Consider the following 22,547-nt stretch of genomic DNA (forward strand, 5'->3'; position numbering starts at 1 on the left):
CCCTCCCGCCCCCGCTTCGGGTAAGCGCGGACCGGCTTCCCCCGGCTCTCCTCAGGAGGATAGGAGGCCCGAGTCCCCCCTGGCCGGGCAGGGCCCCGCCACTGGCCACCGTCCCGGGGTTGGGGGGGGGACGGGGACGGTGGGGCACATCCATCTTGTGGAGCCCCTCGGGCAGGATGGCGGCAGAGCCGGGCCCAGCCCACCGCATGCCGGCGGTCGGCCACGGAAACGCAGCCCGCGCCGCCTTCCGTGGACAAAAGGGTGACGCCGTGAAGGAATTCCTGCCGTGCGGGGCGGCGGCGGTTTTTTTTTTTTTTTCCTTTCCCTTGCTTTTTTTTTTTTTTAAACAGGGTTGCTCAAGCGCCAGGCGCAGGCTGCTGCAGAAAGCGCTCGAAACGGCACACGCGGCCCAACGCGGAAATCGCAGGGTCATCGCCTCCCCTCCCCCACCCCGCACTGCAATCCCCGGTGCCGGCCCGGGCCCGTAGCGTGTCCCCCCCCCCCCCCGCCGGCCCGGGCGGCGTCCCCCCCCCCCCCGACCTCAGTGCCCGGCCGCCACGCAGGCCGCAGCCCCCGCCCTGCCAGGCCCCGCGCGCCCCCTCCCCCCCCCAATCCCCCTCTCCCCCCCCCCATTCCCCTCTCCCCACCCCCCCCCACCCCCCCTTGCGTTTCCCGTCACCCCCTGCGCGGCGGCGGGGCGGGGCCCGCCGTGGCGGTGCGGGGAGGCGAGGCGGCGGCTGCGCGCCTGCGCGGGGGGCCTCGCCCCTTTCGCCCCCTCCTCCGCCTCCCTCTCTGCGCAGGCGCAGTGCGGCGGCGGCTCGGCGAGGGGAAGGGCGAGTCGCCGCTGCCGGAGCGGGGGGAGAGTCGCGGGGCTCCGCGGCTCCGCCGCCGCCATGGCGGGCGCGGCCGCGGCCCCGGCTCCGAAGGAGGACGAGGAGGCAGCGGAGGCGACTACGGACGAGCGGCCGCCCCTTTCGGCGGCGACGCTGGCGAAGATCGAGCGGAACCGGCAGCGGGCGCTGGCACTGCGGCAGGCGCGGCTGGCGGCCCGGCCCTACCCTGCCGCAGGTCGGATGGCGGCGGCGGCGGATGGGCCCGGCCTCGCCGGGCGGCTCCGCGCGCCCCTTTTTTTCCTATTTTCGGGGTGCGGGGGGGGGGGGGGGGCGAGCGCCGCGCCGTTGGGCGCGAGGCGGAGGGGGGGGAGGGGAAGCCGCCGCCGCGGCGCGCGAGGGCCACCCTCCCCCCCCCCCCTTTCCACATGGAGGGGGGGGGAGGGGGGCCCGCGCGCGCGCGCGCGCGCGCCGCGGCCCCCCGCCTAGCGGCGCGCGGGGAGGGGGGGGGATGGGATTGGGGGGGGGGTGGAGGCGCGCGCGCGCCCCCTACCGGCGGCGGGTCCCGCCGCGGCGCTAAAACGCGGGCGTCTCGTTTGTCTTCTGCAGGCGGCGTGCGGGCACGGGCCCCCCCCAAGGTCGTGGACACGGGAGGGGGCTTCTTCCTGGAGGAGGAGGAGGAGGATGAGGCAGAGCCCGGCGGCGCCAGGAAGATCGTGCATCCCCCCGGTAAAAAAAAAAAAAAATTAAAAAAAAAAAAATTAAAAAAAACCCCAAACCACCAAATTTTGCCCCTTCCCCACCCCTCCCCACCCCCCCCGAGGGAGGCATGCAGGAAAGAGGCGGCGGGAGGAGGCGGCGCCGTGTGCGTGGAGCCGGCGGGGGAGGGCAGGAAGGCGCGGGGGCGACAGTGAGCCGGGCTGGGCGAGCAGGGCGGGCTCGGCGCCTTTTTTTTTTTTTTTTCCCGGGCTTTTTTTTCTCTCCTTTCTTCCTCCCCCTCCCCTCCCCCCACCTCCACCCTCTTTACCCCCACCCCCACCCTTCCTCCTTCCTCCTCACGCGTGTTTCTGGACGTGCTCCATTTCTGGCGCGTTCGATTAAAGCGGCTAGCAAATACGCGTTAATTAAAAATGAAGAATTTTAAGCCGCGGAAGTGGGACACGGTCCGTGCCCTTGGGTATCGCGGGTTTTTTCCTTTCTCCGATGATCGTTATTTCCACTATTTCTTTCGGGAATTTGAATTTTAAGACCAAAGTAAGTGTAAATTTGCGCGGATGCGTCGGTTCTGGGAATTTTGGGATGGATACCGTTTATGCCGACATCAGAGCACTGCTGCAATGCCAGCTTTTGTCGTTATAAAACGTGCTGACGCCAAGTTGCTGATCGGTTTGGGGGGGGGGGGGGATTTCGACATATTGTCTTGTGATATTCGCCCTCCAAAAGGCAAATGGAGAAGTAAGGATCCCAAAATAGATTCACTTTCTTCTCTGGGATTGCCTTTGTCTTGCTTTGTTCTGCTCTGAATCAGCAGCGGGGCTGTTGGTGCAGTGTATCTCTTTGTTAGAAATCGCCACCAGATTTAATTAAGAGTATAAATAATTAGCAGCCCTACTTCTTTTGAGGGGCTAACGTTTAACAATAAATTAAGTAGATCTGGGATGCCTTTGCACTGGGGGTATTTTTGCTGTGTAATTCATGATGTCATTGTCTTAATAAAATGTCTTCGCGTTCGGGAGTACTGCCTTAAATGATGAAATGTGATGTAAGAGCATGGCTATGTGAAGTACTGAGCATTCCACTGTCGCTAGGAGGACTGAATTGGCATAAAATGTCGTCTTTGCTTGATCGAATCTGCTATAAATGCAAACGCAATTAAAAATGTATGGTGCTGCATGCAAAGCATTAATTTTCTATTTCAGGTATTCTTAATATTCTGCAGCATTACCTCACTTTCAGTTTGTGAAACTGTATAAAAATGTTAATTTTATGTTAGCATTACGATGTTACTGTTAAAGGAAGATTCTTTATAGCTGCGGTTACCTGAATCAGTGTTTTTTGGTGTCACATGGAACATAAAGCAGATGGCGATGACGCTGGAGGTGATCTACCCGGCGAGGATGTGGTCAGAAGTGATGGCCGGCACTGGGATGAGTCTGGGCTTGGAGCAGTGCTGAGAGGGCTTGGGGAGAGGATTGTAGTGGAGCTCCATCCCCATTCCACTCCTAGCAGCTCTCTGGCCATCCACCTCCATTTGTGCCAACTGGAATGGACAAGATCCTTGCCAACCGCCTCAGGGCCTGCGTTGAGCTGGTTTAGGGAGAGGCAGGTGTGGCTGAGCTTGGAAAAAAACAGGAGCAGAGCTGAGAGGACTATGATGCCAGTGCTGCTCCTGTACTGCTTCCTGCTTTAGCCACCCTCTTCGACCTCCGTCCCCTCCCCCGCTTCCTCCCGTTCCTGCCTGCTCGTCCTCTGTCAATCAGGACATGTTTTGGAGGGCCGGAATGGAGGCAGCTGTAGGAGGGGATATGAAGCACTTTATGGGGTAATGCGGGGAATTTTATTTTTTTTTTTTTTTTAAACAATGGCTAAGTCAAAACAAATGTGCATTTGAATGTTGAAATCCAATACTTAATACAGTGAACCTTCTAGCAAGAACAGGAATATTCCAGCAGAGACGGGATTGTATGATAACGGGTGTGAATTTGTACTGTATCTTTCTGGAAAACTTCAACAGCATGAAACTAGTCTGTAATGAATACTATAAGAGCTCAAATGTAAATTCTAGTAAAATTGCTTGTAATACCAACTCCAGATGCTTGTTTTTAACGTGGTAGTTCCTTAAAAAAAAATTTCTTTCCATTAGCACCTGTACTAGAGTTTGACTATCTCATCTGTGGAGACTGTGGCAAAGAATTCATGGATTCCTACCTTATGCAGCACTTTGATTGGGCAACATGTGATAATTGCAGGTATTGCAAATAATCAGGAGAGGGAAGCTTTATTTTATGTAAAGATCGCTGGCTAAAATTTAGATAATTACAGCTGTTCTGTTAAATTAAAAAAGCTTGTCAGCAAAGAGACGCTTTTCAGTAAAGTGAAACTTACTGAACAAGTAAACAGAAATTGACTGATAACCTATGTTTTCTGTTATGGAAGTGAAGAACAGCAGAATTGTCTCATCAGCCTGTCTTAGGGTAGGGAACATCAGGAGGTTTTTACATACCATTATGGAAATCTGATATCTTGAGAAGAGTTAGTGTGTTGGTCAGCTTGGAGATAAATGTCTGGTTGCAGACTAAACTGTTCGAAAAACTTAGAAGACAGAATATCTGCTTTCTGAAGTAGAGGGGATTAGGAGAGTGTTTGCTGTTGTAGTGAATTAACCCATGTAAAGTTGGTACTTTGGTCAGTGTGAGTGGGCTGGGCACGTGGCAGGCAAAGGGCAGAACCCCCACGGGAGGATACTGGTGGACCTGCAGGGTCAGCAGGAGTTTGACCTTGAGCAGGAGGCAGTCGGTAGGCTGTCTTATCTTATAACACAGAAAAGGCTCCAAAAGCCATCAAGATAACCAGAGCAATGAAACGAGCTGAGCCAGCCAACCAGCAATGAGTGTAAGAATGAATGGGTGAATGGGGAGGGGAAAAAAAAGATGGCAGCTAGGAGTTTGTTCAAAGAGCCTCCCTGCGTGCTGCAGGGAGTGGTCGGGGTGTGCACATGGTGTAGGCAGTTCACAGTCATCAGAGGTGAAGTGCTGTCTCTTAAAGGCAAGATGGGTGGAAAAAGGATGTGAAGGAGAGGTCTCCGAGCCTTAGTACTGTTTTCCTTCAGACTAAAAAGCTCTTGTAGCTGAACATTTGTGATTCCTTGGTGCATTAGCTTTTACAGTGAACTTTGAATTCTAGTAAAGCTGCATTTACAGTGGTACTTCCTTGATGACTGTTGCTGGCACTTAAACTGTTTGGCAGATTGTTCCGGTTCGAGCAATTCAAGTTACACTTCAGTCAGGATTGCGTAAATACAGTTTTGTTCATTAACTCATAAATGCTGCTGCGGTTACGCAGTTTTTCGTTATCTGTCTGGTAAAAGTTACAATCTTTTAAGCTCTTTATTTTATGGTTCCTCTGTCTACTGTCTTGCATTTAGAAACAAGTGCTCTGTTGTGTTGCTAATCTGTTTCACTAATCTGTTTCTGGGATCTAGAAGCATATGGAGTGTGTATATTCTCAGGTGATCTGACCTGTCTCACATTACACATTCTTTCTCTCTTGACCATGTGTCAGGCTTGTACTTTTGTTCTCTTGAATTGCATCTGGGTTAGGTGAATACCTAAAATTACTCATACTCCTTTTAAGTTTCAGTTACTCCCCTTTGTAAGAAAATAGAATAAAAGCCCTTCTAGAAAAACAGGCTTTTCAGCCTACGTTTGCTCAAATGGGAGAATTTTTAAAATTAATTTCAGTAAACCTATCCTGGAATTAAGCTAGATTGTTGGAATCCAAAGTTATTTGCATATATAAAAACCAAGAGGGTGAGAGCTGCCTGTATTTCAGGAATGTTAGAAGTGATGGGATCTTAAATGTTAATAATGTGGTTTTCAGGTGTAGCTTTCTCATCATTATTTTACATCTTCCAGAGACGCTGAAGATAAGCATAAGCTTATAACGAGGACAGAAGCAAAAGAAGAGTATCTTCTTAAAGACTGTGACTTAGACAAGCGGGAGCCAGTGCTCAGATTCATTGTGAAGAAAAACCCTCATAATTCTCGATGGGGTGACATGAAACTTTATTTAAAACTACAGGTATAGAATCTGCTAGCGCATTTCAGACCTCTTTTTACCTTTGTACAACTTTGGTAGCCAAAATGGTGTCACTTCAGTTCTGATTTCTGAATTACTTTGTCAGAGCTGAGTGTATTATGTGTAGCTTGTGTTATTTTCTGTATAGTTAAAATACAGAGCCTTGGTCTAAATGCATGAAAATGTCTGCATTGGAGAGTATTTTAAAGATGTTCAGGGCCCACAGCCTCGGTGGTTTGCACCATTGCAGGTCATGAAGTGCGTGGCCTTTCAGTGCTAATCTGAAGCGTGTGGGGCAGCCGCTGCTGCGTGTGGCCCTTTGTAGCTGCAGCCTCGTGCTCACTGCTCAGACCTCAGAGGCAGCAGCACAGGCCAGTAGATTCTCCAGGGCTCTTGCCATTCCTTGTTTGATACTTCCATAGGAATGCGGCTGCTTTAGTGGAATATGCTCGAAATCAGAGCTGGGTTTGACTTTCCTGGGTAAGTTAAATCTAGGCAATACTAAAAAACAATGTTGCATCTTACAGTGGAAGGAATGCCATGTTTGCAAGTCAAGAGCAGTGAGACAGATGGGAGGCAGAGGCAAGATTGGGTTGGCTTGTTTATGTTTAGGGAAAAAAATCTGTGAGTTAGAATAGTTTACTTCTGTCGTTTCAGGAGAAAAAGAAACACGTTTATGTCCATCCTGTAGGTAATCAAGCGTTCTCTTGAAGTCTGGGGTAGTGAAGAATCATTGCAAGAAGCAAAAGAACTTCGCCGTGACAGCAGAGAGAAGATGAAACAGAAGAAGTTTGATAAGAAAGTTAAAGGTAAAAGGTTAAACTTACGTACTGCAGTACCTGAAGTAAAGTACAGTTCTGTTTGAATTTGTTTCTGCATCTGACTAAAGTATTTAGAAAATCTTCAGTGTGGTAAAATGAAGGTTTTCCAGAGCTGTGTGGGTAAGACCAGAGCAGCCTGGTCTGACCTCATAGCTTACCATTTTGGGCAGTGGGTTGGACTGGTGACCTGAGGACCCTTCCAATCTGAATTACCCTTTTGTCCTGTGGACATGATGTAAGTGACAGAAGTCAGTTGCAGTGGTTCGTTATGGTGTATTTTAAATTTTTTGTTATGTGCCATAGATTGTTCCTGTTACTTTTCCTGACTTGTGGAGAACATGAATTTTTGTGGCAGTGGGTTATAATTCTGTCACACATACACCTTCAGGTGCAGTAACTGTAAATGAAGGTAGAAATTGCCTTTTCCCACTTTTCACAGTATTCCCAGCTGCTATTTTTACTGCCCGTTATCCTTGTTTTTTGCTGATAAATTAGTATTTAACAGAGTATTCAATGAGTAGAACTTTTGAAAAATACTTTCAGCAGGGACGTGCTAGTAATTTTAAAAAGGATGGCATATTAGTTTCTTTGCAAGAGCTGTCGCTTACCATGGTGTCTGTGCTGCCCGTAGCACGCATGCTTCACTTGGGGTCATCATCCACAGAGGCAGAAGGCCCAAGCTGGGTGAACTGGTATTGTCTGGAGGAGGCGGAACGTGAGACTGAGCAAATAGCCCCTGTCCTCACCATTGATGTTCAGCGCACAGAAGGACTGGCAGCAGACTGTAGCCAAGACGCCAGGGTTCTGTGCGAGTACAGGTCTTGACGTGACAAGAGTTTGCAGCCTGAATGGCTTGGCTCAAAACGTGAGCGTTTTTTGCTGCTCGGTATGCTTGTCACCCTGCTTGCAACATCCCGATGGTATCTTGGGCTCAGCTGCCAGCCTGTGCTCTCTTGCAAACCCGCTGACTTCACTGCGGCTGCTGCAGAGGCAACTCACATTATTGGGCATAAAGCTTAGAGAATGCCAAGTCATTGGGGAGGCTTACTGTGACCTGAATGAGAAGTACTCTTTTCTTGGTTGTGTAAAACAATGAAGGGTTTTATAAAAACTTTTCCCCTGCATTCCACTTTCCCCCTTTTGGATACCCTTGAATGGCTTCATGTAAAAAGGCAGTGGGCAACATGTACTTAGTCCAGATGGAAGATCTTCTCCTGTGAGATCCTATGTCGGTGTAGTTCTTATCCTTTAAAATATGCAAACAAAGTGAAGATTGCAAGGCAAGTCAAAGCTTGTTCTTGCAGTAGCAGATTCTCACACAAAACTTGGGAAGACAGGCAACAAGCAGATTGTCATCTGTAGTCCTCAGAAAGGTGGTTAGCTTGAGTTTTATTAATCATTAGTTGAGATTTATTAAAATCTTGAAATTTTCTTGTATTTCTCATCAGAACTCCGCCGTGCTGTGAGGAGTAGTTTGTGGAAGAAACAAGCTAGTATCCATGAACATGAGTATGGACCAGAAGAAAACATCGATGAAGATACATATAAGAAGACTTGTACTGTCTGTGGCCATGAATTAACTTATGAGAAGATGTAGTGTTGATCTGTGGTTATGGTTTTTGGTTTTTGTTTTTGTTGTTTTTTTCCCCACTGTCTTTTTAATGGTATTTTGTATTAAAGTCAAATAAATGCTAATTATGAGTAAGCTGTGGCCAGATTCTGTGAATAATGATGTTCCTTAGTTAAGCTCTGCACAGAGCAATAAGCTTTGTTTTTTACACTAGGTCTTGGGGTAGAATATAACACATTTTTAACAGTTCAATAAATTGGTACCTTGTAGGGCAGAAGATAAGTTGGTATAATTCTGCTTCATATCCTGATAAATGTAAGGCGAACTTCCCACTACTTGTCTGCTTCTCTTAATCCTTTAGAGGAGGAAGGCTCCATATTTTGACCTAACTGGTTTCTGGTTACTGATGCTGTGGGTGGGTAGAGGGCAATTAGCTGATAAAGCACCTCCTCTGGAGGTTGGAGGCTTGTCACGAGGCAGGATTTGGGAGGAGACTTGACTCCATTAAGGGAGAGTTCTCTCTCAAAAGGAAAGCTGCATGCTCTTGGGGAAATTCTGACATCTCTGCCATGTTTCATAGGGGAGAGTCCTTAAGTGTATCCTCCACTGCTTTTTTTGTTTCCCCAAGTTTTGGAGCAGAGGCCAAGGTGACACTTTGAATACAACTTCACCCTTTTCATTTACAAATTTCTGACAAAATGCCTGTCCTCAGGGGGTGGGGGAGAGTAGCATTCCAAGATAGATCTCTCAAAGGGAGCACAAAAGATCAGTGCTTTCAGTGGCGGATGGGTTTGCTTCCCACTCTGCAGTTCTCACAGCTGCTGTGGAATGGAATAAGCTCTAGCCAGCAGTTTGCATTTGTTAGCCATTGTAAATAGGGCTGATCTCCGTGAAGGCTCTGGAGACTTAAGGGAGCCTGGGCCACTGTGGCTGTGCAGAACTGAAGTGTTACAGGAGAGAGCATGTCTAGGATGGCAGATGATGGTCCCACGAGTAAGCCTTCATTTCTCCAGCTCTGTCCTATGATCTGCCTTCCCCCCAAGGGCAGAGGACTCAGGGCCCTGCAAGGGTTGGGAAAGTGGCACACGGGGTCGGCTAGAGGGCAGGAGACAGATCCTGGCAGAGTTTTTGGAAGTAAGTCCCACAGGTCATAGTTCCATGACCCAGTGGTGTCTTGGGTCCCAAAAATGGCTGCCAAATCTCCTACCTGTGGGCAGGTGGCAGCAGCCCACCCCTGGTTCACCTCCTGCAGCAGCAGCACCCAGAAGACAGGAGGTGGTAAGGCAGAGGGAGAATTTCCACACCACCCACGCTCCTGGTGCCTAGCAGCACGCATGCTTGCCTCCCTTGGCTGCACAGGTGGGGCAAGCATGTTAGATCAGGCCACAGCCCAAGGCGGAGGTTTGTGGGTTAGTCAGTGTATCAGCCACAGCACAGGGGAAACAAAACTGCTCCAACCCCAACTGCATCTAACACTGCTTTGCTTCAGTGACACCCCCTCCTCCCCCAAACAGGTAGGACAAACACTCCCAGGAGCAACCTGCTTCACCTTCATTTATTTTTGTCTTTAATTGTGCACTTTTTCCAACCCACACCACATTTCTACAGCATCTTTATACTATCCCCCATCTCATGCTTCAGCAGTTCCAAGTTTCTCCAGTTAGCTGCTGGTATCGCTAGGGAAGCGTCTTGTTCTCTTTCCTACAGATCCAACCCGTTTCCCAGTCAAGTCAGGTGTATGCCACTGGACCTACAAAGAGGGAAAGGTGTCCAACGGACTCTACAAATGTAATCAAAGTCCACGCTCACCATGGAAGTCAAATCAGTTTTGAAAAACATTGCTATTTGGTTTATAAATCATAGGATTATGCTCAGGCATTTGCAACTGGATCCCCAGCACCCACGTTTGTCAAGGCTCAGAGGAAGTTACAAGTTTGCAAGTTTTAACTGCATTATCAGTTTTACAGAAGTCACATTTATAGTCAGATCCCCACCATTAGTTAATATCAGAATTCTGATATTGATCCGAGCCAGTGAAAAAACTATTAAACCCCAATTAAAACCTCTACAGTATTAAATGTTTCTTAAAAACAAAAAAAAACCAAAAAAACAGAACAACAACCAACTATTTGATTACTCAAGAACATTAACAGAGAAATATGTGAAGCAGAAGTCTGCGCATAACTGACAAAACCTTTGCGTAAAGCAAATTTACAACAATTGACAGTATACCCTGAAAGAATGGAGGGATCAGTCAAATCAGAAAGGGTAAGCAGAGAAAGCAGAAGTAACAGATCTAAATCTATGAGGACATTCCAAGTTGCTACAGGCCACACACAAACTTATGTCAACACTCAAATTAGAAAGTTCCATTTTTTACCCTCCTCACTTGGTGAGGAGGTCAACTGGTCAACGTACGGATGAAATGCATTACTAGGTATAATACTTGAAAAAATAATTTGTACAGGAACAAAATTACTCAAAGCTCATCGCATTCTAAGCTTAAACTGAATAGCACTGGGTATGAAATTCTTTAAACATTCATCAGCAAAGTGAAGAGACCATAAACAGCTTGGAAACACACTGCACAGTGATGGACCTGTGCATCTATGACAGTGTCTTTGCCGTTCATCACTGCTCGCCGTAATACAGACCACTCTGGTTTGGCCTTCGTGTACATCATGTTATTTGCATAACTCAAAACTAAGGCTACTCTATTTTCAGGTTGTATTTTCCCCAGTCACCTGTGAGATATCACTTAATTTAGCACCAAGATGCTTTCTGAAGACATGGGAGCCATATGTTGTTGTACACATTTTAAAGCAAGGGCAGGGAACGAGATGCAGCCACCGCAAAGCAGCTGTTACTAAGCCAGATGAGGTGAGGGCATTTCGTTCATCCACTGTCATTACCAGAAAGATTCCTGGCGTGATGGCAGGCCCGCAGGTCCAGCCCAGCACAAGCCTGGCAGCCCAACCAGTTACAGGCTGACATAAAGGAACAAGCTGAACGCTGCCCTCCCCTTTCCCCTGGCACCTGGGGCTGGAGTTGCCAGCACCCAGGTAGGGCTCGCAGTACGGAAGTCAAAAGTTTGTTCCACCAGCTCTTGCTTACTGTCTCTGTTTAGCAGTGAAGACTGCTGCCAGAAGCCATTTATGATTCTTCAACCATACCACAATAAGGATTGCCTTTTTCCGTTGTCCGTGAAGTTCCTCTACTGATTGTTTATAGCTACTGTAATAAGACACTAGACAATACATTTTAAAAAAAAAACATATTTCAACTGTATTACAACCATGTTCTTTCAAACTGTGAAAATCTAGCTGGCTTGATAATAAACAAATCCATATGCTCTATACTACTTTGAAAGCTTAACTCAAGTGTTTCACACGCCAAAAGTTAAGACACTTTTCCTGTGCCATACTAGAGAGCTTACCACACTGCTCGCTGAGAAGGTGCATCCCCTTTTGTACTCACAAAGAACTATGAACTATTTCTCATTTCTGCAATTTCTTTGATCTAAGGGCCAGGCAGAGGTAAGAAATTCTATTGTTTGGCTTTTTTGTTTGTTTGTTTTTTTCCTGATTTTTATTTTTATATAAACAGGAGAGAAACAAAAATACTATGATGAGGTCAAGAGTAAAACCAAATTAAAAGACAATGAAAAGAATTCATACTTCACTTCATGTCTATCCCCTATGAGTCATATCTTGTAAGGCTTATGATGCTTACACAGTTTGCTGTTGGTTAGAGTACTGTATCGTTTTATATATGAGCACATGAAAGCCAGTTTTAGTCAAAAAAATTCTTCCATCCCCATGTTAAGTTTTCCCGTTAAAAAAGAAAAAACTTATATTTATTAGTCCTGCAGACAAGACTCTGCTTGTGAATAATTCTCAGGCCTGCAGAGCACAGAACTGCTGAAATACAGCCAGTATGTGGTGGTCCAGTTCAGCTGTAAACAGGAGGTTCTCCAGGGTCACCATGTACTGCTGGATTATCTGGTGGTGCTGGCAGATAAAAAACAAAACATAAACCTTTATTGTTTTCATTTATATTTATATAAGAACAGGCAGAGACGTCAAGACACATTACGAATCTCAGGTCAAATGTTTTCATCAGAATTGTTAAGCACACCTCATTTCCACAACACAGTAGCCACTGACAAGAAAAGCATCATGCAGAGCCACTGCTGATTGGCAAGAAGAAAGCACATGCTGAAATCCTGTCTTGAGAAGCACTCTGCTCCTTGTAGCTCTTCAATCCTATTGTGTACAGGATACCACATCCAACTGCAGAGATATCCTAGGAGAATCATGATTTTTGCACTCCTCTGAAGCCAGATCTACTACCAGGGAAAGGTAGAATTACACCACCACTCCCATTCTTCAACATACCTTCTGCTCACACAGGTATAATTTTTCTATTACTATCACTTTCATCCAGCCACCTGTGCTTGTTACCCGATTTAATACAGACCCAAGAGTCCAAAAAATATTTTAAACAGATATTTATGCATCTTATTAAAGAAATTCTGCATTGTTTTAATCCACTTATTTAAAAAAAGACAACTATATTAGTATTCTTGTTCACTCAGAATGTTGCCCTTACTAGACACATAGAGTTAAGAGGAGCTCAGCAAAATTCATAATCACATCTCGGTATCTTTTTGCAGTATGGTGTCAGTGTGGGAATTAATCAAAGACCGGTCACTCCACCAGTCTGTGGCAGAGATGCGGCCAGCACCAGAGTTAGGACCTAGCCCCATACGAGCCTTCAGAGAAGACGTGCTGCTGCCACCTACTGCTAGTTCCGCGGAGCGCTCAGTTCTCAAGCAACAAAACCTGTCCAGCAGCATGCCCCTGCCCACAGCCTTCCAAACTGAGAAATGAAACTTACTTGCAGGAAGATCTGCTGCAGCCTCTCTATACAGCTCTTGTACCACGGTGTAAATACATCAATTCCACCAGTTTCACAGCGCACTAAGTGCTCAGTTAACAACATAATGAAACGCTGCAGGAGAGAGGAAAAAAAAAAAAATACTTATTCAGTCTCGCTAAATGAAAGCAGGATCCTAACCTCAGGTAAGAGGATCTGGGGTACAGAAGCTTTTGATAGTAACATGAGAATAATTATTTTGCTTGGCAAAAACTGAATTTAGTAAGCAAATAAAATCCAGTTACCTTCTGGTTGTTCAGGAAACTGTATGCTAGCAGAACCCGCTGTTCCTGAGCACTTGAAACTGAAGAGATCCTGCTCAGAAGCAGTCTTTGCAGGGGGGATGATCTGGATAGACTCTAACCCACAGTAAACCCATCAACCCCTTCCCATATTCTTATTCCAAGAAGATGCCTGAGATATAAGCTTTCAGTGTCATTTGTAAATCCAGCAACTTCAAAAACTGGAAGTGAGAAGAGACTTTGCCCATCGTTACCTGGAATATAACAAGGAAGAGATTCTTTTGCTCGCTCTGGGCTGACTCTACTTTCTCCTGCAAGCGCTCTATCTGCTCTTCTAGTGGTCCATCTTCACGATCACTGCTTCGGTCGTCGTCATCATCATCATCATCACTGTCTCGCTGTAAGCGACAACACAAGACTAAATAACAACCTGGCTACCTGTCGATACTGTCAATGGCCTTCGGTTCCACATGTGGAAAGGTCTGCAGAGCAACTGAAGAGCAGCAACTGAAGCTGCTCTGTAGCTTGGTAAGTATTGTATTTTACTTGGAAGATAATTCAGCAAAAGAATTTGGAAGGAAAAATGCCAGTGTGGGGAAGCCCTAAAAAAAATAATCAAGGTTTCAGAGAAACAAGAGCAAGCTTAAAGATTTACTATCTTTTACTTAGTGGAAACACAATAAAAGGTAATACCCCCGCTGACTTCATCATTACGAGATAACAAACAGCTCTGTAAAAAAAGGAGAGGAAAAGAAATCCAGTGTAGATTTTTTACATTGTTTTTACATTACTCCTGTAGGGCAGGTAGTTAATTCAATGAACATTTCTGAAGCTTCAGGACTCCAAAAAATAAAGCGCTTTTGTGCAAGAACTCAGATGAATCTGTCTGGTTAGCACAAAAGGAAGACTAGAGACTGTAGTCCGTGGTGTTAAAGTAGGGATTCCCCATATTCGTGATTAAAAGGAATGCTCTCAGAACAGAAAGGGTCAGGATGGAAACCAAACTACTAACTGGGAACACAGCATGTTCTCATTGCCTCAAAACCAAAACAAACCACCGCAACAACAACAAAAACCACAAAATACCCTTAAGAACCAGGCTTGGGAGCTCAGGTAACAAAGTCTTACACAAGACTACAAGGGATATAGGAGGAAAGGCAGAATCTGATGAATTATTGTACATTCAAATACAGACACTGTTTTGGTCTCATATGATTGTTTCTGTGCAAAAATACCTCTAAGTTAACAGCTCAAAACATCAAATATTTGTAAAAGGAGCATGTGTAACTTGCGAGAAATATAGGGCCATGTGTTAACTCACCTACTGCGTAGCAAATGAAACTCATAATCAGAAGATAGTTACAGTTCTGAATCAGCGTAAAAAATAAAAACAACTTACCAGAGCAAGTGAGAATTTAATTTTATTCTCTCTACAGGAACTTGCTTTTCCCCATCTACAGAAGTTTCCTGAACTCAAAATGCTAAAGAACCAATAGGAGCTAAGAGAAAGCATGTAAGCCTTGGACTCATTCCATAGTAAGGCAATCCACTTTACGCTGGGAACATCAAAACTTGATGGCTGACTTCCTCTAAAAGGAATGGTCATGCAGCAGAGCAACAGCCTGCAGAACTACTCACTGTTGCATACAAATGTTTCTTCCCGGCACAATAGTCATTTAAAGTACTCAGTAATAAAGAGCTGCAGTAAGAGACAAGTACAGGAATGAAAACACTGGTATACTTGTTTCGAGAAGCCAGAGAAGCTCTCTGCCTCACAGTGAGATCAATGACTGCATGTAGGTCTTCAATAATCACGGGCATTTATTAACTACTGATCAATGAAGATTGAGGATGCAAGCAACTATGATGGCTATCACTGGGAGTGAAGGAAACAAGATGAAGAGGCTGGGATGAACCAACACCAGCAAACTGTGAGGTATTGGTGATCTCTCAACAGAAACTTCTGGAAAAATGACTGACTTGTGCAGGTTTCTTCAAAAACCATCATCACACTCTGTGCCATGTGCCAGATTCTGACGTTAACTTTTTCTGAAGTTTTGGAGCCAGCTATGGGTTTTATGCGGGTAGTCATACTCACAGACTACATACAAACACAGAAATTCTCTCTTACTCTCTGTACTCTGAATATGTCTATCAACTGACTTCATTCTATGATGACAAAGTATTACATTCAGCCAAGCTTCCTTGGACCTGGTCTTTTGCACCTGCCACAGGAGACACTCTCTCACCCCGTTTTACTGTCCCACTTGGGATAACAGAACACAACAGTGGCTGCTTGCTCATCCATTTGTTGTATATAGTAACCCAGATTATGCAAAGGTGCTCAGAAAAATAAGGTGGAAGAAGGAAGTGACAGATGCCAGTGTCAGAATCCAGCAGCACCCATCAGAAGAACAGTAACAGCCAACTTTTCAATGGCAAATAGCTGTTTCCGTGCACTTCTGCATGGAAGCCACAAGACTACTCTTTAACAGAACTTACTGTAAATAATTTGTAACTGTTCTTATTGTTACCTAGTAAGGTAACTGGAATCCTGATTAGAAAGCAAGTGGACGACATGGTCATATTGGAAGAGAAACTTGTGAGGAAAAGCTTGAACAGAGCAAATACATATGAACTTCCTCAAACATTTTACTGAATTCTCAGGTTATAGCTACCATTATTAAGGCGGACTGAGAACATGCATCCAGTTTTTGATATTTTAGTGCTACAGATGACCACATGTCTGCAGATGTGCATCCTGATAAACATATTTATTCAGTCCTTCCCAAAACCAAACATGCATCAGTCTGACAGCATGCTGGTTTGTATAACTTAGCTTAAAATTATTAAAAATTACAAATGAATTACTCACTCTTTTGTGCTGCCTGGCCAATCTTGCCTTAGTCTCCTCCAGCTCTTTGTGAATCTTCAGAACATGCTTATTCATCTTACGGATTGTGGAATGTAAGATCTCCCAGATATAAAACCTAAGAAAGACACAAAGCTCAAAACACTACATTACACCCTACTCTAAGATACAAAACTAAATGTAGTTTCTTACAGAAAAATTTATCTGGGGGAATTAAAAAACTTAGTATCATCTAAGACACCTACTAGAGTGAGCAAACATTTGGCATGTAGGAAAGCATACCTGTAATGGAAGAAAGCTTAACAATAATTTCTTTCCTATAATTTGTAGTACGCTTCCAAACCAGCACTGTATTTCATACACATACTGCAAGACTACCAACATCAAATTGACTTCTCAGACCAAACATTTCTTCCGTTCTCAAGAAGCAATGTATCAGTGGCAGCACAAGTCACGTATCTCAACCAAAGACCAGGGCCACATTAAGCTAGCAGCTATACAACACACAGCAACAAACTTTGTCTAGAAACAGTGCCAGTGTTGGTCTGCTTTGGCAGGCTTAGAGACTACTTGCAAAATGACATGCTAGCAACATTCTTGCACGGTCATGTTAACATTCATACCCCAACTCAGAAAGAAAAATCCTAAAGTAAGTATTTTGTAGATGGAGCAAAAGTTTAATTGTACCTTTTTCTTCCACTACTCAGTTTTCATAGATTAAACTATGTACTGGCCACTTAAAATAGTAATTCACAGACAAATAACAACCCAAGACAAATTCTTGTTACCTAGTAAAATCATGTGCAAGCTCTGAAGAGAAGATCCAGTTTGCTACTGCAGCACAATCAACAATTTGTGTCCGAATCATCTTGTCCACAAGCACAGCAATCATCTATATTTTGTGAAAGAAATGACAGTAATTAAAAATAAGAAAGGGGCTTGCACACGCAATCTGTGTGAAGTATTCCAGCCTCACATAAAACTAGAGATGGTTTGATGCAACTCTACGTTAGTGATATTACTGGTTAATTTCAAACAGTTTAGGAAGCTAGGTAGTCTGGCCTAAAGCTGCTGAAATTAGGGAATTTGTATCAATTATATAAAAAAGCATTCTGATTTTAACAACCCTTTCTACTTCCTGCAAGAGTGATGTATCACTGTTAGTTAACATACCTCCATACAAAGGCAAAAAATACAAGCATCATAGCTAGAAGTGAGGCCTTAGAGACACAAGTCCCAGTATCTGACATCAAAGTACTCAAACCAGAGCATATATACCTGTCAGATCACCATGAAGGAGCTACTGTTAGCATACTCTCCTTGAACTGCAACAGTTTTCAAACGTGACAGTAACCTCTTCTCTACAGCACCTATGCATTTAAGGACAGAGCCAGTGCTGTGTAGTCAATGGAAGTGCTTACTTGGGGGGGTTGCAAGCAATCCAGTAGGCAACTGCAGAGAGGAGTTACTGACTAAAGCAGTTGCAAGCTGTTCAGAAAAAAGGCTTATCATAGTTACTCATGTGCTTGAATGCCACAGTATCTAAGAACCACAGCCTGCACTGTATTTATCCTTACAACCACCCATTGTCAAATAAGGAAACATACCAAAGTTCCTTTTAAGGAAGGAAAATTAAAATAACTGGATGAATCATACAGAAGACTCAGCACCCAACTTTCAAGTCCCAGGATAGCATCCTATGCTCTATTTGTCTTTATTGCCAGGAAGAATTTCTGATTACTGAGCCTGATCTTCCAAGAAATACAGACCTGGGATTTCGGAAAAATATTTCATCTCAAAGTTTCTCTTTAAGAAGTCACCACTGCAGCCTTACAGGTCCAGGGACTACTGACTCCTATGCTAAAACATTACCTGCAGCATAGATCACTCATTAGCACTACAAGCCTTGCAAATACAGCTGATAGTCTGAACCAAATCAAAGGACATTCCCCTAGACATGGGAGTAGGGTGAGTGGCATGCAAACAGACTCTGGATAAGCGTCCTGCTGTCCAGGCTCCATTTCTTCTGTGTGCCAGGGAGGCTGTGGACTCAGGGGGAAAAAGAAAAAAAAAAAAAAAAAAAAAAAAAAAAAGGTGCTTGACCAGAAGCAAAAGGCTGAACTGCAATAAATGCAACAGAGGAAAATTTAAGTTCCATGATCAAGTAGCACAGCAGACCTTCATAACTTCTACACTTGATATTTTTTAAAGCGATCTTGATTTATTTGTAAAAATCTAACATGACTGTTTAGTCTGGGTTTGAAACCTCCACCTCAGTTTGATCATGCTGCAATACAAAAGAATGAAGAGGAAGAGGATATGGATATTAGATTGCAGTAATGTATAATTTCTTCTGATCCAAGTAAATGGTAGTAAAAAGTAGGTCAGAGTGTAGACATCATATTTTCAAGGTCAGTAATTTGGGTAGGAAGTTTAATATATTTAAAAAGTCTCACTTTTTACTGTACTTAGAAGAGACATGACGTCTTGCACAGGTAACTTCTAGGTGCTCAGTTTTTCCCCTAGAGAATGGGCCACAGGTCCAGCAGCAGATGCAAGGATTACCCCTTGTCCTCAGTGGCATCGCTTCTGAAAGCGATGTGCAGCCTATGCAGCTGTGAGGTACAGTCCACTTTCAAGCACAATAAAGTGCAATATGAGCACACGAGTAAGCAATACGTGAAATAAATAATGCAGGCAAATTCAGCTCAAGTTCCTTATCAATTTCTATTTATAGAAGAATGACAGCTGAGAGAGAAAACAACTGCTTTGAAGAAACTGAACAGCTTAAACAACTGAGGCATTTTTCATAGGTCTTTTAGGGTGTTATTTCCTCTGGCTCAAGAATGAACATAATCATGGCACTGTCAGACTGATCTGTTCTGAACAGCCACAGACTGAAGCTCTACTCACTCTGCCCACACACAACAGTGACTCCAACATGAGCTTTGTGGAATAACTGTATGGCTTTCACTAGCAATAGAAAAAAAAAAAAAGCCCTAAAACCCCTCAGTTTTCCCACATTTCTAAGAATGTGGCCTGCTTTTGACATGAGATCTACATCTTATTTCAATTTACTCATCTACACTGTTTTCAAATTTTGAACAGAAACATGATTTTTGCAAGTTACTCTTTTGTACAACAAACAGCTTAGTATGAATCTGAGTCAGAATGACAGCCTTTGCACTCCCTGAATGAACTCTGAGGAAGAAGTGGCCTTACTGATGTATATGTTTTATGTCCAGCCTTAATTTTAGGCACTAGTAACAACAGTAAATACAATGTGAACTTTCCTTCAAATAAGATGACAAAAGACAAGTTATTTTTAAAAGATATAAAGTAAACTGTAATGTTTTTTATTAAATATGACCTCTGTGAGATGAAACTCACAAAGATACTTGACATTGTAACCTCTTACCTGTGGATGATTCTTCCAAACCTCATATACAACCCTCAGAACATGGAGTTTCCCCTCATCACTTTCAGCAAGTGTTTTGAAGACTTCATGAAACCTTTTAATAGATGTAAGTAGTCAGTGGAGGGGTTGGGATCAGGTCAAAAGAGCAGCAGATACAAGGCAAGTGGTTTACATTGGCCAAAAGAAAATTTTGTGACTATCTGCAGCAATTCTTGAACAACTGGAAAATAAAACTATCCTGAGCTAAAACAGGCTACAAAGACATGACAGCTTCTAAAAGTAACAAATTTTAGTGGTGAACCTACTCCCTGAAGCTGGGCTACATTTCACATGCTCTTGAAAGCTGGAGGCACTTTCATGCTTTGTGTGCTTATCTATACACAGCTGGAGCAAAATTTGCTGCCTTTTGAGCCTTAGACCTTCCTCTTGACATGTGCTTCCATAACTTTAGACACTTATCCAATCTGCCCCTTTTTTGAAGGAAATACTGCTACAAGCCTCTATTTTAGCAGTTACACTAACTGCTACACAGCATTCACAACCCAGCTTACTGTAATATAACTATAAAGCGTTAAGAGGCTCTTTTTGATCTCAGGGCTGCCACTATTGGTGGGCAGCAGTGAAAATACCATGGCTGTAAGTATTCACATCACCCTGCCTCTTGTACTACTGATTGCAGGTTACTACCTACAGATTCTTATCAACATTGCCTCTATAAAGCTCCCAGGTGCATGCTTTTGTAACAGCTTTATATATCTGTAAGGACAGATAGAAAAATAACTCATTAAGATGCATGTGACTACCTTTTGTGTATCAAGACCACTTAGGAGCAACTTCAAAGCACACAGGATTAAAAATTAGTTATTTTATCTCATTTTGCTACAAAAGGTACAGTAGATTCTTTAAAAGTTAAAGCATATTTTTAATGGATGCACTCTAAATATTTTAGAATGGATTTTACTGTGCTTTGGTAGACAAAAGAAGTTTACAGCAGACTGCTTTCAAGTTTCACCTTTTTCTCTCTTAATTTTGTATATAGATGTAACTGTTCTAGAGTCATATTCATAGTACAAGATATTGTGGTGGGAGCTACCCAGTCATTCAAATATAAGGAGAAACCCTTGTTCCTCACCATAATGACCAAATGAGTAATTCTAAAATGAAATAATGTTCCAAACCTGTCTCAGTTGTTTGATTTACATCACGTGGCTGTAATATACAAACTTCTGTTAATTGTAGTCGCATACACAAGCTAGCATTTACACTACCATTCCTTCAGTAAGTAGTGTCATTAGATGTCCTAATCACATTGCATTGTGGAGCACCTAAAACATTGCTGAAGCTTGAAGGCCAGTTCTTTCATCATGCAATTTCATTGTCAGAATTAAACAGTTCTGTAACTCTCAAAATAACATGTTCCACTTACTTTGCCAGGGCACTGAAAGAGTGGCTGAAAGACTTTGCAGCTAGATGGAGCAGAGTCTGAACAAAGACTTCTATTTTCAGAGGGTTGAAGGTAAATCCTTCATCTGCAAGTTATTTAAAGTTGAAACTGTAAGTACTTCAAGTAGAGCACATAAGCTGCTCATAAAACTGCAGAGATAACTCATGGTTTTAACCCATTTCACAAAAAAAGTTTCCTCAACAGGGTTTTGCAAGGCTGAGCAGGGAGCTAGTAAAGACTTTCCAAAATGAGCAGATCTTCAGGTTCCCATTTGGTCATGGAGAAAACATGCAGAAAGAATTCCAGGTCAGTGAACAAGCTATGAGAGATACAGCCACCCTACCAACATGTAACGGCACTGATGGACAGCAGCAAAGACAGCAAAGGAAATGGCAGATGTATGCATCAAGCTGAATGAAGGTCAGCAGACCACAAAGAAGGGAGAGTGGATTAGAGGCAGGAAGGGAAGGATGATCAGGCTACAGAGGCTGGTTATTTATGACATGGTTTAAGGGTCCAGCAAGCATGCATAGCAAATATGGGTACTAGGGGTGAACGGTGCCAAGCCCCTTGCTGTAGCTGCAGCTACCTGCAGCTGAAGACCGGCAGCAGTGGCTGATGCCTAAAGCAAATCAGGAAACATGACAGTGGATCCCAGCGCAAAAAGCAGACCGCTGCTTGCTTAACAGAACACTTGCAAATATTAAGGAAATATCAAAAAGACAACCATTGTAAAGATCACTTCTCAATTCTTGCATTTCTCACCCCCTAAAACACACAGGCTTTAGGAATCAATGCTGTCTGTGGCTGCAAAGCCAAAAAGAACATAAGCGGAGTCCCATCATGAGTTTCTATCTATGGAAGACTACAGCCAGCATGTTGGCTAACTTATCTATCGGAGGACTGCACCAAGGTGAGGGAGGCTCCCAGACAGGGCACAAGCACTGAATCTCAGGGGTAAGGATAACAGCACAAACTGCACCCTATCGCTGAAGGCAAAGGAAATGTTAAATTCTTTCATGCTACCTCTGTCAATAATCTCAAGAAAGCACACCACAAGCACCAGGTTACTTCTGTAAAGAAAAACAGGCCTGCCTTGCGTGCCAGACATTTACAAAAAACTCTAAAATTGCTGTATTATTTCCATTTACTGATATATTGAAACCAACTATTAGAAGGGAAAGCACACAGTTCTGTTAACCACCACACTCATAGCTCCAAAGGATGGTAGATCAGACTACACACAAACGAAATTACAGCCTACCAAAGCCTAACAGCATATATCTTACCATCGTCATCATCCTGGTTTGGATTAGGCACATCTTTTAAAATGCTGAAGATTTCATCATTACTGGCCTTATTTTTAATTGCGATTGTTAAACAGAGTGCCACAGTATATCCAGGAAGAGACCCTAAACAAAAGCAAAGAAGTCAGAAATATTGAGAAGGCAAGTGAGTATTTTTAACATCAGTATGCCCCTTGGAGAAACAAGTACACTTCCCAGCTATACCTAAAACTAGCTGTTTCCAGTATCATTGTCCACATCGCTATTCTATAAAACATCTTAACACATTTCCTCATCTTCACAATTAATTCAAAACTTTCAGTAGAACC

At 43.9% G+C, this 22,547-nt stretch overlaps 2 protein-coding genes across 3 annotated transcripts in view; one reads left to right on the forward strand and one right to left on the reverse strand.

Moving 5' to 3' along the window:
- Nucleotides 1-800: 800 nt before the first annotated feature.
- Nucleotides 801-8,153, forward strand: XPA (XPA, DNA damage recognition and repair factor). The gene is made up of 6 exons (XM_082497069.1): nucleotides 801-1,068; nucleotides 1,440-1,559; nucleotides 3,694-3,799; nucleotides 5,465-5,630; nucleotides 6,319-6,436; nucleotides 7,897-8,153. Exons 1-6 carry the CDS (start codon nucleotides 894-896, stop codon nucleotides 8,043-8,045), a joined length of 834 nt encoding a protein of 277 aa, XP_082353195.1. The 5' UTR covers nucleotides 801-893; the 3' UTR covers nucleotides 8,046-8,153.
- Nucleotides 8,154-10,970: 2,817 nt separating this feature from the next.
- NCBP1 (nuclear cap binding protein subunit 1) overlaps nucleotides 10,971-22,547 on the reverse strand; it is a gene marked incomplete at its 5' end in the record, with an annotated part of 30,535 nt that continues 18,958 nt past the window's right edge. For both annotated transcript variants that reach the window (XM_082497542.1, XM_082497543.1), the window contains 8 exons: nucleotides 10,971-12,028; nucleotides 12,918-13,031; nucleotides 13,453-13,596; nucleotides 16,074-16,188; nucleotides 16,859-16,962; nucleotides 19,489-19,582; nucleotides 20,915-21,017; nucleotides 22,222-22,344. In XM_082497542.1, the coding sequence (XP_082353668.1) occupies nucleotides 11,915-12,028; nucleotides 12,918-13,031; nucleotides 13,453-13,596; nucleotides 16,074-16,188; nucleotides 16,859-16,962; nucleotides 19,489-19,582; nucleotides 20,915-21,017; nucleotides 22,222-22,344 (911 nt within the window). In that variant the 3' untranslated portion in view covers nucleotides 10,971-11,914. The remainder of the gene's footprint in view (nucleotides 12,029-12,917; nucleotides 13,032-13,452; nucleotides 13,597-16,073; nucleotides 16,189-16,858; nucleotides 16,963-19,488; nucleotides 19,583-20,914; nucleotides 21,018-22,221; nucleotides 22,345-22,547) is intronic.

The sequence above is a fragment of the Vanellus vanellus genome, assembly GCF_965231255.1.
Source record: "Vanellus vanellus genome assembly, chromosome: Z".
Taxonomy (NCBI): domain Eukaryota; kingdom Metazoa; phylum Chordata; class Aves; order Charadriiformes; family Charadriidae; genus Vanellus; species Vanellus vanellus.

Bases quoted from the DNA above. Each gene is read 5' to 3' on its own strand.
- XPA (XM_082497069.1), top strand. From the start codon at position 894: ATGGCGGGCGCGGCCGCGGCCCCGGCTCCGAAGGAGGACGAGGAGGCA. The intron at 1,560-3,693 runs GTAAAAAAAAAA...TCTTTCCATTAG, and splicing joins GAAGATCGTGCATCCCCCCG to CACCTGTACTAGAGTTTGAC. The intron at 5,631-6,318 runs GTATAGAATCTG...TCCATCCTGTAG, and splicing joins AACTTTATTTAAAACTACAG to GTAATCAAGCGTTCTCTTGA.